Source organism: Pelobates fuscus, chromosome 8 (genome assembly GCF_036172605.1).
Source record: "Pelobates fuscus isolate aPelFus1 chromosome 8, aPelFus1.pri, whole genome shotgun sequence".
Classification (NCBI taxonomy): domain Eukaryota; kingdom Metazoa; phylum Chordata; class Amphibia; order Anura; family Pelobatidae; genus Pelobates; species Pelobates fuscus.
The window spans coordinates 178,909,843-178,925,296 of NC_086324.1; the positions used below are offsets into that span (position 1 = coordinate 178,909,843).

At 50.4% G+C, this 15,454-nt stretch overlaps 1 protein-coding gene across 2 annotated transcripts; it reads right to left on the reverse strand.

The window, feature by feature from the left end:
• Positions 1-214: 214 nt before the first annotated feature.
• Positions 215-14,865, reverse strand: CD2BP2 (CD2 cytoplasmic tail binding protein 2). Of its 2 annotated transcripts, none has more exons than XM_063429123.1 (7): positions 14,788-14,865; positions 11,637-11,713; positions 5,821-5,950; positions 4,199-4,356; positions 3,144-3,777; positions 2,900-2,994; positions 215-539 (listed from the first exon to the last, which is right to left on the reverse strand). In XM_063429123.1, the coding sequence occupies exons 2-7, from the start codon at positions 11,697-11,699 to the stop codon at positions 429-431; spliced, it is 1,191 nt and encodes a 396-aa protein (XP_063285193.1). In that variant the 5' UTR covers positions 11,700-11,713; positions 14,788-14,865; the 3' UTR covers positions 215-428. The 2 variants fall into 2 exon arrangements, with proteins under 2 accessions (XP_063285193.1, XP_063285194.1); XM_063429124.1 differs by having other exon boundaries at positions 14,792-14,837.
• Between the last annotated feature and the right edge of the window lie 589 nt (positions 14,866-15,454).

The following is a 15,454-nucleotide window of genomic DNA, read 5'->3' on the forward strand; positions in this document are numbered from 1 at the left end:
TGTTACATGGCAGAGGTGGGCAATATAAGAAAGTAGAGGTAGACAATATAAGGAACTAGAGAGTTACGTGGTAGAACGGGATAATATAAGGAAGTAGAGGATTACATGGTAGAAGTGGACAATATAAAAAAGTAGAGGGTTACACAGTGGGCAGATGACAAGGTTATGTGGAGCTGCTGGATAGTGTTAAAGTAAGAGAGTTTAGAGACTCAGAAAATAAATAAAGTATTTTATTAAAACTGCCACAAAATTCTTACAAAGTAAAGGAGACACACACCACGTAATGGTACTCCTGAGTACTGGACACATTGCGTGCCTTAGAGAATATACAGAGGCGATATAAGTGGCATTCTGTGGGAGGGGCATGTGTAACAGATGGTAAAGTATTTTGTAACACTTCGGAAGATCTGTAAAAACGCAGGAAAACTTCACACATAAAGATCAAAGTCTATCCTCTTCGAATTGTAGAACTGACTGCCTGAGCTGTTCACACGCCGGCAGTACACACCATCGACAAAGTAGCCTTCATCCACCCAGTCCTAAAACAATAACATGGTTACACATAGATCAGAGAGACAGTTCTTGAAAAACAAACAAACAAACAGTGCAATCAAGCTATGTGGGGGCGTTGGGAAGCAAACAAGCAGCGGGTGGCCAAGGGGAGCAGCCCTCAGGTGGCCTCGCTGCTTGTCTGGTGCCCCCCCCAAGGCTACCCGCTGCTTGTCCGGTTGCCCCCCCCCCCACCCCACGGCCATCCACTGCTTGTCTGGTGCCCCCCCCCCCCAAGGTCACCCGCTGCTTGTCTGGTGCCCCCCCCACGGCCACCCACTGCTTGTCTGGTGCCCCCCCCACGGCCACCCACTGTTTGTCTGGTGACCCCCCCCCCAAGCCACCCGCTGCTTGTTTAGTGCCCCCCCCCAAGGCCACCCACTGCTTGTCTAGTGCCCCCCCCCAAGGCCACCCACTGCTTGTCTAGTGCCCCCCCCCCAAGGCCACCCACTGTTTGTCTGGTGACCCCCCCCCCAAGCCACCCGCTGCTTGTTTAGTGCCCCCCCCAAGGCCACCCACTGCTTGTCTAGTGCCCCCCCCAAGGCCACCCACTGCTTGTCTAGTGCCCCCCCCCCCAAGGCCACCCACTGCTTGTCTAGTGCCCCCCCCAAGGCCACCCACTGCTGGTCTGGTTGCCCCCCCCCCCCCAAGGCCACCCGCTGCTTGTCTGGTGACCCCCCCCCCCCAAGGCCACCCGCTGCTTGTCTGGTGACCCCCCCCCCCCCAAGGCCACCCGCTGCTTGTCTGGTGACCCCCCCCCCCAAGGCCACCCGCTGCTTGTCTGGTGACCCCCCCCCCCCCCCAAGGCCACCCGCTGCTTGTCTGGTGACCCCCCCCCCCAAGGCCACCCGCTGCTTGTCTGGTGACCCCCCCCCCCAAGGCCACCCGCTGCTTGTCTGGTGCCCCCCCCCCCCAAGGCCACCCGCTGCTTGTCTGGTGACCCCCCCCCCCCCCAAGGCCACCCGCTGCTTGTCTGGTGACCCCCCCCCCAAGGCCACCCGCTGCTTGTCTGGTGACCCCCCCCCCCCCAAGGCCACCCGCTGCTTGTCTGGTGACACCCCCCCCAAGGCCACCCGCTGCTTGTCTGGTGACCCCCCCCCCCCAAGGCCACCCGCTGCTTGTCTGGTGACACCCCCCCCAAGGCCACCCGCTGCTTGTCTGGTGACCCCCCCCCCCCCAAGGCCACCCGCTGCTTGTCTGGTGACCCCCCCAAGGCCACCCGCTGCTTGTCTGGTGACCCCCCCCCCCAAGGCCACCCGCTTGTCTGGTGACACCCCCCAAGGCCACCCACTGCTTGTCTGGTGACCCCCCCCCCCCAAAGGCCACCTGCTGCTTGTCTGGTGACCCCCCCCCCCCGAAGCCACCCGCTTCTTGTCTAGTGCCCCCTCCCCCAAGGCCACCCGCTGCTTGTCTGGTGACCCCCCCCCCCCCCCCCAAGGCCACCTGCTGCTTGTCTGGTGACCCCCCCCCCCCCCCAAGGCCACCCGCTGCTTGTCTGGTGACCCCCCCCCCCAAGGCCACCCGCTGCTTGTCTGGTGACACCCCACCCCCCAAGGCCACCCGCTTGTCTGGTGACACCCCCCAAGGCCACCCACTGCTTGTCTGGTGACCCCCCCCCCCCCCCCCCCAAAGGCCACCTGCTGCTTGTCTGGTGACCCCCCCCCCGAAACCACCCGCTTCTTGTCTAGTGCCCCCTCCCCCAAGGCCACCCGCTGCTTGTCTGGTGACCCCCCCCCCCCCCCCCCAAGGCCACCCGCTGCTTGTCTGGTGACCCCCCCCCGAAGCCACCCGCTTCTTGTCTAGTGCCCCTTTCCCCAAGGCCACCTGCTGCTTGTCTGGTGCGCCCCCCCCCGGCCACCCGCTGCTTGTCTGGTGACCCCCCCCAAGGCCACCTGCTGCTTGTCTGGTGACCCCCCCCAAGGCCACCCGCTGCTTGTCTGGTGACCCCCCCCCAAGGCCACCCGCTGCTTGTCTGGTGACACCCCCCCCCCCCCAAGGCCACCCGCTGCTTGTCTGGTGACCCCCCCCCAAGGCCACCTGCTGCTTGTCTGGTGACCCCCCCCCCCCAAGGCCACCCGCTTGTCTGGTGACACCCCCCAAGGCCACCCACTGCTTGTCTGGTGACCCCCCCCCCCCCCCCGAAGCCACCCACTTCTTGTCTAGTGCCCCCCCCCCCAAGGCCACCCGCTGCTTGTCTGGTGACACCCCCCCCCCCCCCGAAGCCACCCACTGCTTGTCTAGTGCCCCCTCCCCCAAGGCCACCTGCTGCTTGTCTGGTGCGCCCCCCCCCCCCCCCCCCGAGCAGCCGGAAGCAGAGATGCACATTTGTATCAGGTCGGCAAGTGATTACCTGCATCTGGGAGCTGGTGAAAGGTCCATATAGCTCGGCTTCTTCTTTATTTTCCCATTTATATTCCCATAGAACTTCATCAACTGCTGGTCGAACTACAAGGAAAGAATGGACCAAGTAGACAGAAGACATTAACTGGCTGATAGAGGCTGGTGATGGTGAGAAGAGGAATGTTTAACGTTTAATGTTAGAGATCAAGACAGTATTTTAGTTTACCAATCTGTTTACCATGACAGGTTCTTACCTCCTTTTGTTTCCAGCTTTTCCTCCTCAATTTCGTCTGCAAACATATCAACCACACGGGGAGGCTCAAGGGCTCGCAATCTGTATGCCAGTTTTTCATACGTGTCCTGATACACTTCGTACACACCCAGCGCCACCATCTGATCCGCTAAAGATATAAGGTGTTCTAGGTGCCGGGATTTGCTTTCAGAGGCCTCTAGTCCAGTGACTGGTCCTTCGTGGAGATCTGAGACTGGCTCTGCACATCCGACATCCTCTTGCCGCAGTCCTCCTGTTTGCACTTTCTCTGCTTCTTCCTGATCCTCCAGTCTCTCTACCCCGCTCTGTCCTTGATCCATCTTTAATTGCTCTTCTTTCTCTGATGCAGTCAAGTCTTCTTTGATTGTAGATTTCTTTCTTCTACTGCCTGCTCTGCCCTGCAGAGCCCTCTCTCTCTGAACTCCTAGTCTCTTTCTAACCCCTGTTCCTCCAAGCCGTTGAATGCCTTTTGCCACAGTTTCTCCAGGTAGCAGCAATTCTAAGATCCCTTCTAGAAGCACTCTCATTCCTAAAGGGGCACGACCCTCATCAGAATCAGTATCAGGATCATTCTTAGACTCTTCCAGCTGAGGGGCTGCAACCTCCTTAATGCGGACCTGTTAAGATAGAGATTGCTGAAGGGTGGTGATAAATGGAGAAGCCCCCTGGCCCAGTTCCCAATAATGGGGCAAACTACTTAGCAATGCTTTCCCCCTCTTATCGGTGTCCCAGCTGGGCTCAGAGACTCCTCTTTGCAATGATGACACAGCTACTGGCTTCTGCAGAACCCACTCACCATATACTGGCAGAGAGCCTCAGCGGACTATTCTTAGCTAATAAATTGCACAGTGTGCATGAAAATTGACATTATCCAGGGGCCAGCTAACGACACCCAAATGACACTGTAACCCCTACTCCAGCAACAACATGCAGAGTTTCACACTATAAACTCCTGGCACCATGACCACTTCATATCACTGGGAGTTTTAACAAACTCTTTGGACTAATCCAACATGGAGTAACCTCTCGCCCCCTTACCCAGTCAATGTTGTCCAGCCAGTGATCTCGAATCTGTGCTTCCTTCTTTAAGAAGTAATTGCCTTCTGAGTCAAAGTGCCCCTCCTCCATCTCTTCATTCAGGTTAAATGGCGTTATTAGTACACCGCCCTCGGAGTCCAGGGTGGCACTCTCCTGCCCTGTAGTAATGATTGAAGAGATGCTCGAGTGTTTATTCAGAAACAGACAGCAATGTAAGGAGTGGAATCGGAAAATAAAGTGCAATCAAACAGGGCCTAAAAATAAAAATGGGAAATCTGTTCTCCGCGCTACTGACCGGTAACTCGTATATTACAGAGAGCAAATCACACCCTCCAAATTATTTGACCATTGTAGATACAAATATCCATTTTGATATCTATCCTAGCTGTCCATATAAGTGTTAATTTGAACCAAGAATAAATTTGGCATTTTATCTCATATTCTCGGAAATAGAATTTATATAAAATCCTAGTTACGGGAAAAATACGGATTTCAAAATGTTCTTGTTAATTGTCCAAGATATCGGTATTTGTAAATATCTGATTTTAATCAAATATGTGTTGCGTTATATGACGAAAGATTATAACTAGACACAGCAGTTTATAACTTGTGAAAAACATATTATGTAATAAACGCTCATGACCCCCACCGACATGGAAATGGGGTATATATCTTACTGACGTTTAAATAAACTTTGAATTGGTTATTGAACACATCTCTTGTCTTCTTGGCTGATTCCCGGGATCCTGTCTGTCTATCCAAGAGGGTGTGGCTCCAGCAAAATATCCATCTAACTAAGAGAGTTTCGTATATAGCTGATTTTATCCCCAACAACCATGTTAGAAAAAAAGTCCACTGCTTACGGAGGGCTTCTACCCTCCAGCTTCCCAACCAATCCCCTTGCTGCACTACAATTCCCATCATGTTTGGATAACTCAATTGCCTGAGGACAAAGGAAGTTAGAGATTAAAGGAAGTATTCTCATGGGATGGGGCGTTGGGAGCCCTATTCTCGTGGCTGTCACCTCAAACTTGCAGTTTTGCCATTTATTGTTCTGCTCTTTCAGAATTTGTCCTTTTCTTCATTTGATTCTCATCGGTTTCTCTTTAAAACACAAGACAAAGTAGGGACAACTTTGTCTTATGCATTTTCCTACACTTGGCAAAATTGGCAAAGGCTGGAGTTTAAGGCAAGCTTCAGCCTTTGTTATCCAAGTAAAAAGAAATCTATGCACTTAAAAGGGACACTCCACTGGCAAAAAAATAAAAATAAATAACCCACACCACCCAAAACATTTAGTAGATACACGACCAAAAACACTCATGCATTTAATTATACATCTTTTTCACTGGGGTATATATATATATAGCGTTTTCAAGGTAGGTGCTCTGAGCAATTGCTGCCTATCGAGTTTATCTACTTTAACGTTAACCAACCCAGGAAGTAACAGGACCATCTGTGACTGACAGGCAGGGGGTGTAAAAAGGTTCATTTTCAAGTGTCAATTTCTATTTAAATCTGCACTTTTTGTAAAAACACACGTTACGATGTACTGGTTTTAGTGTTTAGAGTGTTTGGCAGTCAATTAACAGAGTCTGAGACTCCACACTGTGAGCACTTACCCTCCACATCTTCCGGGGCCAACATGTTATATTTAGCAGAGTCTCCGCTTTCATCGTCATCTTCCTCATCGCTGTCCAGTGAATGTTTTCCTTTAAACCGACTCCCAGGGCCTCCAACCGCGTCAGGGAACTGAACGAAGACAAATTAAAGTGTGATCAGTAGGATACATTGCAAAAATCCACTCTTCCAACCCAAGACACCGCATTTTTATTTAAAAAGGACACTATATGCACACACACACACACACACACAAAAAAAAAAAAAACTATTTTAAAGGGACACTCCAGGCACCCAGACCACTCCTGCCCATTGGAGTGGTCTTGGTGCCAACTTCTTCCATAAACTGCACTAATTGCCTAACAGGGTTAAGTCCTCCTCTAGTGGCTGTCTACGAGACAGCCACTAGAGGAACTTCCGGGTTCTTAAAACACTTTTAGTGTTTTAAGAGATGCTGGACGTCCTCACGCAATGCATGAGGACCTCCAGCGTCACCAGAACCCCCATAGGAAAGCATTGAATAATGCTTTCCTATGGGGCGGTGTAATGTGTGCACGCGGCAATTGCCTCGCATGCGCATTAGGTCTCCCCCGCCAGCGGATGTCGGCGGGAGAGGAGAGTTGGCGGAGCCTGATCCAGGGCCGAGGGACATTGGCGCTGCATACAGGTAAGTCACTGAAGGGGTTTTAACCCCCTCAGCAACCTGGGATGGGAGGTGGGATGGAGAGGGGACCTGCAGTGCCAGGAAATGGATTGTTTATACAGTCCTGGTCACACCTCCCTGCATGTGACTTGCACAGTCTGTTTAATTTTGAATTGATTATTAATTGCTCTGTTAATAGCTTGCTAGGACATGCAGGAATGATTACATTGCTGCTTAGGGATACCTCCAGTGGCAGTCACTCAGACAGCCACTAGAGGTGTGTAACGGACCGTTTCACTTACAAGAGGATAAAACCCAGTTTAGGCGATAATCCCCTTTCCAGATGCACAGGCAGCTACTGCAAACACCATTCTCCCGACTGGAGACACACGAACACTGAATCCGAGAAACCTTTTGAATTCTCCCAAGCATATGAATGCTGTAGACCATTGAATAGGAACCATACGAATAGGCTTGTACTCCTAGCAGTCAACTGGAACAGCATGCAATAAATCCTTCCCCCCAATAATGAGACGACACTTCATTTTGAGGGTTAAACAGGAACTCTGGACTGGGACACCCAGCCTGGCTTTTATTACAAACAGGTACATACAGGACACTCCCAGGGGGAGGATGAAATTAACCAATCACATGGATGTACCTCCCACACATTTCCTCCCCTTAGATTAACACTTAACATAATTATAACGTACACCCTTTTCCCCAATTCCTGGATGTACCCCAAATACCTATGATACACCCTTAAATCCAGCATCGCTGGATAGTCCTTATTCAGGGGGACAACATATTCGAAAATCAAGTCATTCGGATGAATGGTTCGGGAGATATGGGGTTCCAAAGATTTGACCGACCGCATGGGTAAAGTATCCGAAAACAGTTCCATGCATTTTGGCCCTGCGGTCGGTCACAAACAAGGGAATGAAAACAGGCGAATTGCCTGTGTTATAGAGCCTGGAGAGGGTTTGAATGAATTCCCTTGTTTGTGGGGTTCTTTCAACCGAACGGCAGGCCATTCGGTAGTTTCTATACGAATTTCTGGAAGTATGGAGGTCTCAGCGGTGTTTGCCTAGTCAAGTGTCCGATTTTAGTTCCAGACACTCGACGGCAAAACACCGCTGTTCGGTAGTTTAAGATGGCCGCCGCCACGTGTTCGGCTCCCGAATGGCGGCCACCCAGAGGACACAGAATACATTGCATAGATTGCCAATTACCTGTTTGCAACATTGTTGCAAACGGTAATTGGAGGCACACTTAGTCCTGGGTGGTCTGGTTGTTCGGTAGTTTCACTCAATATACTGAATGGAGTGATTCTACCGAACAATCAGATGAATACTGCATATCTATATCCCAGGTTAACTCAACATATAACTAAATACAGGATATTAAAGGCAGGGTTAAAGTACCATGTTCTACAGTCTTAAAGGTACAGTATCACAAAAGTCCCAATAAGTTCACGGATGGCCCTTAAAGGCCCAGTAGCAGTAATATACAGTACAATATGCCCAAATATAGTTTTTATAGAGCAATATGTCCAGGGGCCGTAGTCGCAGGGCAGGAGGCTAGCAACCAGGCCTCTCCAGTTCACAGTGGCGAAGCTGGTTTCGCCACAAGGTGCTTCCTGAGTTGTGCAGCACTGACATTCAGCATCTCCAGAATATGTATGGAGGCGTTGAATATTCCTAACAGAGATGCAAGATTCAATGCATCTCAATGAGGAGATGCGGATTGGCCAGTGTGGTGTTTGGCTCCACTCCTCCGACTTGGCTCAGAATTGATGATGTCAGCCAATCACAATGCTTTCCCATAGAAAAGCAGTGGATTAGATGAGATTCTCAATTGCAATAATCTCAGCCAAGGAGGCAGAGCCATACGCTAGCGGAACAATAATTACCAAAAAAAAGCGCGCTAAATTGATCTGTAAATATAAAGATTGTTCCAACGTATATGTCCACTGGTAGTTCAATAGTGCTGTGTGAAAAAGAAGGGCAGGACCTCCAATTGAATAATATCACAGGCAATTTATTTAATAACAAAAGTTAAAAACCCTTACTTGGGATCTAGTGGGTATAGACTCGCAGAGTCACCCACATAAAAGCATGTAAAACAATCAAGGATGTGAATCACTTCCTGGTTTTGTTCCGATCACGTGGTCCGCCCCTCTGATGACGTACGTGTGATGCGTTTCGCCCGCCTCCACAGGCTTCCTCTGACGACGTCATGAAGTTCCAGCCCTCTTTTTGAGTGCATATCTCCTCCCCCTTTGTCACTCCATTGGTCGGGGGGCGTGGTTATCTCGATCGCATTTAGCTAGTCAATTACTAACCTACGTATAAACTTCTATTGAACTTCCTACATCAGATTCAAAACTGATCCTATTATTACACACAGTCTGAAAACAGCCAGAATGTCAATATCCACCTATTATTGGGTCTAATACTATATGAATAAAAGCTCTGTAAACAGATAGAATCTTAGATGGCATTTCTACATATTAGATGGCATTTTTAGACAAATAAAGTCTTAGATGTCATTTGTACATATACAGAAACATATACAATAGAGGACTATCCTATGCAGTGAAAAAATATCATTGCTTCATACATAATATAATTCAATATATCTGAATGCAGTTGTTCAGAGAGCATTCAGATTTCCCCTTTAAAGGGATATTACACTCCGATGTCGTACCTCTTAAAGGGATATAGTATAGTATTCATATAGTATTAGACCCAACGGTGAATTTCATCACTGTTCGTGAAACACACAAACTAATGAAGGGAGACCACACACAGGAGGTTGTGTGGCTCCCATTAAGGATTGCAACAGTGTTGCAATCGGTAATTAGAAGGATTCAGGGTGGCTGCCGTTCGGCTACCGACCATGCGGCGGTCGGCCATCTTGGATCCTTTGTTAGCCCAGCGGTATTTGGTCGTCGAGCGCCTGGAACAAAAATCGGCTACTCGACGGCACGGATACCGCTGGACTTCCAAGCCGTTCGGGAGTCCCGGTCCTTCGGTAATGTGGTCCCCTAAGCTCAATCGGTAGTTTGAAGCAAACATAAATGTAATGTGTATTTCATGCGGTGTTCGGTTATTTAGGCTGGGATCTGAGCGGTACTTTCACGAAAGGTGCGCTCAGACCCCAGCTATCTGCCGAACGTCCATTCATTCAAAAATACCGAATAATGTTAAAGTTATGATTTTTAATGTAAATTGTCGGTTTTGCTGCACGAGGGGATAATCCACTTAACTGTATATTCTAGTGGGAGTATCCCTCTCGTGCAGCGGTGCCTGATGGGAGAAATGCCCAGGTTATTCAGTTCCCCATGTAGTCCCCTACTGTACAACCCCTGGAATGTCTGTAGGGAAACCCCTTGCATGGGGAATCCCATAAATACTGGAAGCCTGTGAATAAAGCTCAGTTGACTCCCAGCCTATGTGTCGTCTAGTTCTTGGGAGGGAAGGATTCTATAACGCTACCTGGATTATTGTATGCTGTACCTGCCTACTTGGATTATTGCCTGTTTTTCCTGTCTATCAGCAGAGACCTTGTGGATTATACTACCTCTCTGCTACACCAAGGTATTGCAAATCGGGTATGTTCAGTCTTAAGCACTGGCCACTTAGTCACAAGCACTGGCCAAATTTAGCATTCATAATTGTGTTTTGCATTTTTAACACACAAACAAATAGAAATGCTAACTTTGGCCAGCGTTTGTGACTAAGTGGCTGCTAAAAAAGACTGCATTCCCTCTACCTGTATGTACAGTGTAACGGTGGGCCAAACCATTCATTCCCTGTGCAGGGATCTGATCTGGATTACATCAATACCAATCGCTATCAAACTTCTTTACAGTTTGCCAGAAAGCATTCATTCTTCTCTTATGGGATTTCACAGCATCTGTCTGCCTAATAGTGTATCTAAAACGGATGCCTAAATAGAGAAGCGGTTTTGGCGCTGGCAAGATCGCGGCTGTGTTGTGCAACCCAGGCGAAACCCGCGAGTCAGGGGCTCTGGACGCCTAGTCGGCTATAATTCAGTTGTTTTATCAACACAGCCGCGATCTTGCCAGCCAAAACCGCTTCTCTATTTAGGCATCCGTTTTTAGTCCTGTCTTCTAAACACTATTCTTGCTTGCTATGGGGGGGACCTAGTGGCAGTGCAGGCATTTTATAAGGGGTGCCCTCAAAGGCACATAGATCATTACCATCAAGCTAGCGCTAGGACTGCTATATTCTCTATATTCTTATTTAATCGATTGTCATACATCTATCCTAGCGGTCCACTACCATTAGAAACCTCCCGTGCCACAGGCACCTTATAATTTTTTGACAATTATTGTCTTATTTCATTTACCCCATAGGTGTGCTGTTTAGGAATTTGGTGCACAAGAGGCATTCTTCCCACATCGAGTAGACACTTAACTGCAAAAGAGTCTAGGGCATAGATGCACTCTGCGCTTCCCCCTGTTATCCTGGCTGCATATTTATGTAGCAATTGTAACATTCTGATTTACTTAGTACCTTGTCTCACTGATATTCTCCCTGCTATATTTGCAAATCGAGGGTTCAGTGACAGTTCGAGCAAGACTAGCTATACAGGACTAATATTTAGCTTTGTGCTTTTTTTATTTTTTTTACATATATATTCTTTTTATTTGTTTTAACTTTTAATATACACATTAAAAGTTATGTTTTAAGGCTTACTGTGTCAATTACGACTTTATACCCATTTTTGAGATACCTATTGGTAGTTTGTTTGTTTTACATTTAAACAGTTAGCAGAATTTACTGCAAATCGAGGGAGAGGGGGCACCGTCTCCATAGTGCCCAATAGGGCATTTTACTCCGATGTGTCAGAGTAACCCTTTACGTTTTTTGGTACCAGAACCATTACAGCGTTTTGCAGAGGTTATGGTGCCAGGAGACCCCCAGTAATTAGTCAAACTGTTACCTGACACTTGCCTTGTATTTAGCATGTTTGAACCACAACTATGTGTGCTGACTGGATGTCTAGATGAGTGAAAATGGTAAAAGGCAGCAGGAATTCTTAGTCCATGGTTATAATTTGTAGTCTGTGCCCACTGACGTATCCAATACTAACTCTCTACGAAGCATGTGGATCGACTGAAAGCTTCAATATTGCTTTACTCACATGCCTCTTGGAGGACTCCTCACCCACACCATCGTCTTCAAAAGTCACCTTTCTCTTCGACATTCTGAGAGGACCACCTAGCAATGAGAAAGTGTCTATATCAAGGGTAGGCAACCTTTTAATAGTACAATGCCTAACAAGATGTTTAAGTCTCTTGGCGCGCCGGTCCTAATTTTTTTAAAATGAAGGTGTATAAGTTGCTGTATTGTGCCTGTGTTATTTATGGGTGGTGTATTTGTATATTGGTGTATTTAACATTGTATTTGTATGCATGTGGGCTGATATAATGTATGCGTTCATGATGATTTGGGGTTGTGTGTTTGCACGTTTGGATAATGTGTCACATTGTGTGTTTGGTGGTTTGTGAATGTGTAGGGCTGTTTGTGGTATTGCATGTAAGACTGCTTGTGGGGCTGTGTGCGTGTATGTGGATTGTCGGTGGTGTCCGGTTAGGGGGCCCTTTGTTTTATTTGTATGAGTAGAAGGCTTATTCTGCAGCTGTCTGTATATCTAGCAGTGTGGGTGGCTTCCCTGGGGTCCCATGGGAACAGAGTTAGCCAGGTACAGGTCAAGGGAAGGAGCTGTGATAGATGCTGCAGGCTGATTTACTGATGTAGTGCAGATTCCCATTCACAAGTGCTGGGAGGAAGTGATCTGAGATGTGCTATTATACGTAAATTGAGCATAGTCCCTGACCACCTGCAATCACTGCTCAAATTGCACTAGCAGATATCTGAAGTCTTACTGGGACTCCTGCAAGCCTCTGGCAGGTTCGAGTGCCGTACAAAGTCACCTCAAGTGCCATAGGTTGCTGACCCCTAGTCTATATTATCGCTATCAGAGATGTTCTAGTTCAATAACTAGTGAAATTATATCCCCCTCCCCGTATCACACAGATACACACTGATCCCCTCCCCCCGTATCACACAGATACACACACAGCCCCCTCGTGTGAAGAAATCCCTCTTTATGTTCGGTATTTCTCCCCTTTTCATTCGGTAAATGTAACTACCGAACAGAGACCACCCCCCCCTGGCTTGTTAACTTCAAAACATGCCTCAATTGAACCCTCTACCTGTGCGGCGGTCGTATTGCCGAACGCCACGTGGCTGAGAAAACGACGACCATCTTTTTTTGTGCGAACAAAGGCAGCAGGACTTGGTCGTCGAGTGTCTGGAACTAAAATCTGACACTCGACTTCCCGAACACCGGTCTCAACATACGAATGTTGGATCTTAATTTCCCGAACAGCTAGAAGAGCGCTGTTCGGTACTTTTGTTCATTCGTATGAGGGGAACAATCGCTGCTAAGAGCCAGGGGAAACAGTTTGTGGAATTATTTGTTTTATTCTACTTAACGAAATGGCCCGGCAAAACTACCCAAACTCGTTTGTTTTGGGAAGCAACCTCGCGGTTAGCCGGTCACAAAAGACTTCCATACTTTTTGAGTACCCCTGAACCGATCTGGGTGAAATATGAATATGTTGGTCACACAGATCAGAGTTATCAGGGCACATATTATTTGTGGGGATACCATATGCCTAAAGGGGTGTTCTAAATATTGGGTAAAACTGGAATTTTTTCTATACCTGGAGATAATCAAGTTATTACTTTATCAGACTTGATTATCTCCAGGACTAGGGGAGGGAATTGTATGTTTGTGCTGGGTGCGTTTTATGTTTTCCTTGCAACTGATTGGATGTACTTGGTCCCTCCCTGTGGGATGTCCCATTGCACGGGGACTTGCATAAAAGCCAGTGTTTTATAATTAAAAGCCAGTTCTGTTGTACCCTTCTTCTAGACTTCGGCTGATGTTTGGGTATTTGTATGCTTTATTAAGGGAATCATCTTGTAAAGCTATTGTATTCGTATGGACTTCGACTATTTCAACTGCCGAATGGAGAGTTATAATTACTGATGCTCTGGCCGTTCGGAAGGAAACTACCAAATGAGGATTGGATATACTAGGTTTCCTTACAACTGGTGGCAAGCGTAGGGATTCGACTCCCCCCCGTATCGCACAGCCTCCCCCCCCCCGTATCGCACAGCCTCCCCCCCCCCGTATCGCACAGCCTCCCCCCCCCCCGTATCGCACAGCCTCCCCCCCCCCCCGTATCGCACAGCCTCCCCCCCCCCCGTATCGCACAGCCCCCCCCCCCGTATCGCACAGCCCCCCCCCCCGTATCGCACAGCCCCCCCGTATCGCACAGCCCCCCCCCCCGTATCGCACAGCCCCCCCCCCCCGTATCGCACAGCCCCCCCCCCCGTATCGCACAGCCCCCCCCCGTATCGCACAGCCCCCCCCCCGTATCGCACAGCCTCCCCCCCCGTATCGCACAGCCCCCCCCCCCGTATCGCACAGCCTCCCCCCCGTATCGCACAGCCTCCCCCCCGTATCGCACAGCCTCCCCCCCCGTATCGCACAGCCTCCCCCCCCGTATCGCACAGCCCCCCCCCCATCGCACAGCCCCCCCCCCCGTATCGCACAGCCTCCCCCCCCGTATCGCACAGCCCCCCCCCGTATCGCACAGCCCCCCCCCCGTATCGCACAGCCCCCCCCCCGTATCGCACAGCCCCCCCCCCGTATCGCACAGCCTCCCCCCCGTATCGCACAGCCCCCCCCCGTATCGCACAGCCTCCCCCCCCGTATCGCACAGCCTCCCCCCCCCGTATCGCACAGCCTCCCCCCCCGTATCGCACAGCCTCCCCCCCGTATCGCACAGCCTCCCCCCCCCGTATCGCACAGCCTCCCCCCCCCGTATCGCACAGCCCCCCCCCCGTATCGCACAGCCTCCCCCCCCGTATCGCACAGCCTCCCCCCCCGTATCGCACAGCCTCCCCCCCCGTATCGCACAGCCTCCCCCCCCGTATCGCACAGCCTCCCCCACCGTATCGCACAGCCTCCCCCCCCCCCCCCGTATCGCACAGCCTCCCCCCCCCCCGTATCGCACAGCCTCCCCCCCCGTATCGCACAGCCTCCCCCCCCGTATCGCACAGCCTCCCCCCCCGTATCGCACAGCCCCCCCCCCATCGCACAGCCTCCCCCCCCGTATCGCACAGCCTCCCCCCCCGTATCGCACAGCCTCCCCCCCCGTATCGCACAGCCTCCCTATTAGTCGGTTTCGGGGTTCGGATGGGGGGCTGGGGGTTACTCACTGTTTGTTGATCGGTCGCACAGTTTATGACATAATTTCCGCCGAACTTTCTCTAAACCGGAAATAGAATTAACCAATCAGAGCTCTATACCTGGTCAGAATGCTATACCGGAAGTGACGCGGTCGCACCGGAAGTGACGTTTCACAGCTGGAGGAGGAGCACAGCGCCGCGCAGGCGCAGGTAGGTGAAAATTTCAGACCGTTCGGGAGCGGTGGCTACCTAATGCGCATGCGCGAAACCCGCACTACGCCTGCGCCAGCAGCCACAGGGGGGGGAGGGGATCTAATGGGCCAGTGCGCACGCGCGCCTAAGTACTCCCGTCGGACACAGACAGCGCGCGTGCGCACCAGCGGGCATTCATCCGATCTCCCTGCCCCACACTGCGCACGCGCCTCCCCAGCCAGGACAGCCTCGGGCGCCGCGCATGCGCACTGAGGGTATAGAAATCTGATGGCCAAATCTGCTAAGAAATCTCCTACCCCGAGTGCGCATGCGCAGTGTCTGCTCCACTGCATCCTGACATCTCCCAGGGAAGCCTCGCTCCCAACACTCTCAGCCATCAGGGGGAACTTATAGTATGGGGGGGGGGGCTGTGCAGTATTGGGGGGGGTCTGGACAGTATGGGGGGGGGAACTTATAGTATGGGGGGGTCTGTGCTGTATG

Coding starts and splice junctions, on each gene's coding strand:
- CD2BP2 (XM_063429123.1), bottom strand. CDS start 11,699: ATGTCGAAGAGAAAGGTGACTTTTGAAGACGATGGTGTGGGTGAGGAG. Junction 5,951..11,636: donor AGGAGTCCTCCAAGAGGCAT/GTGAGTAAAGCA, acceptor GTCTTCGTTCAG/TTCCCTGACGCGGTTGGAGG. Junction 4,357..5,820: donor GGCCCCGGAAGATGTGGAGG/GTAAGTGCTCAC, acceptor TCATTACTACAG/GGCAGGAGAGTGCCACCCTG.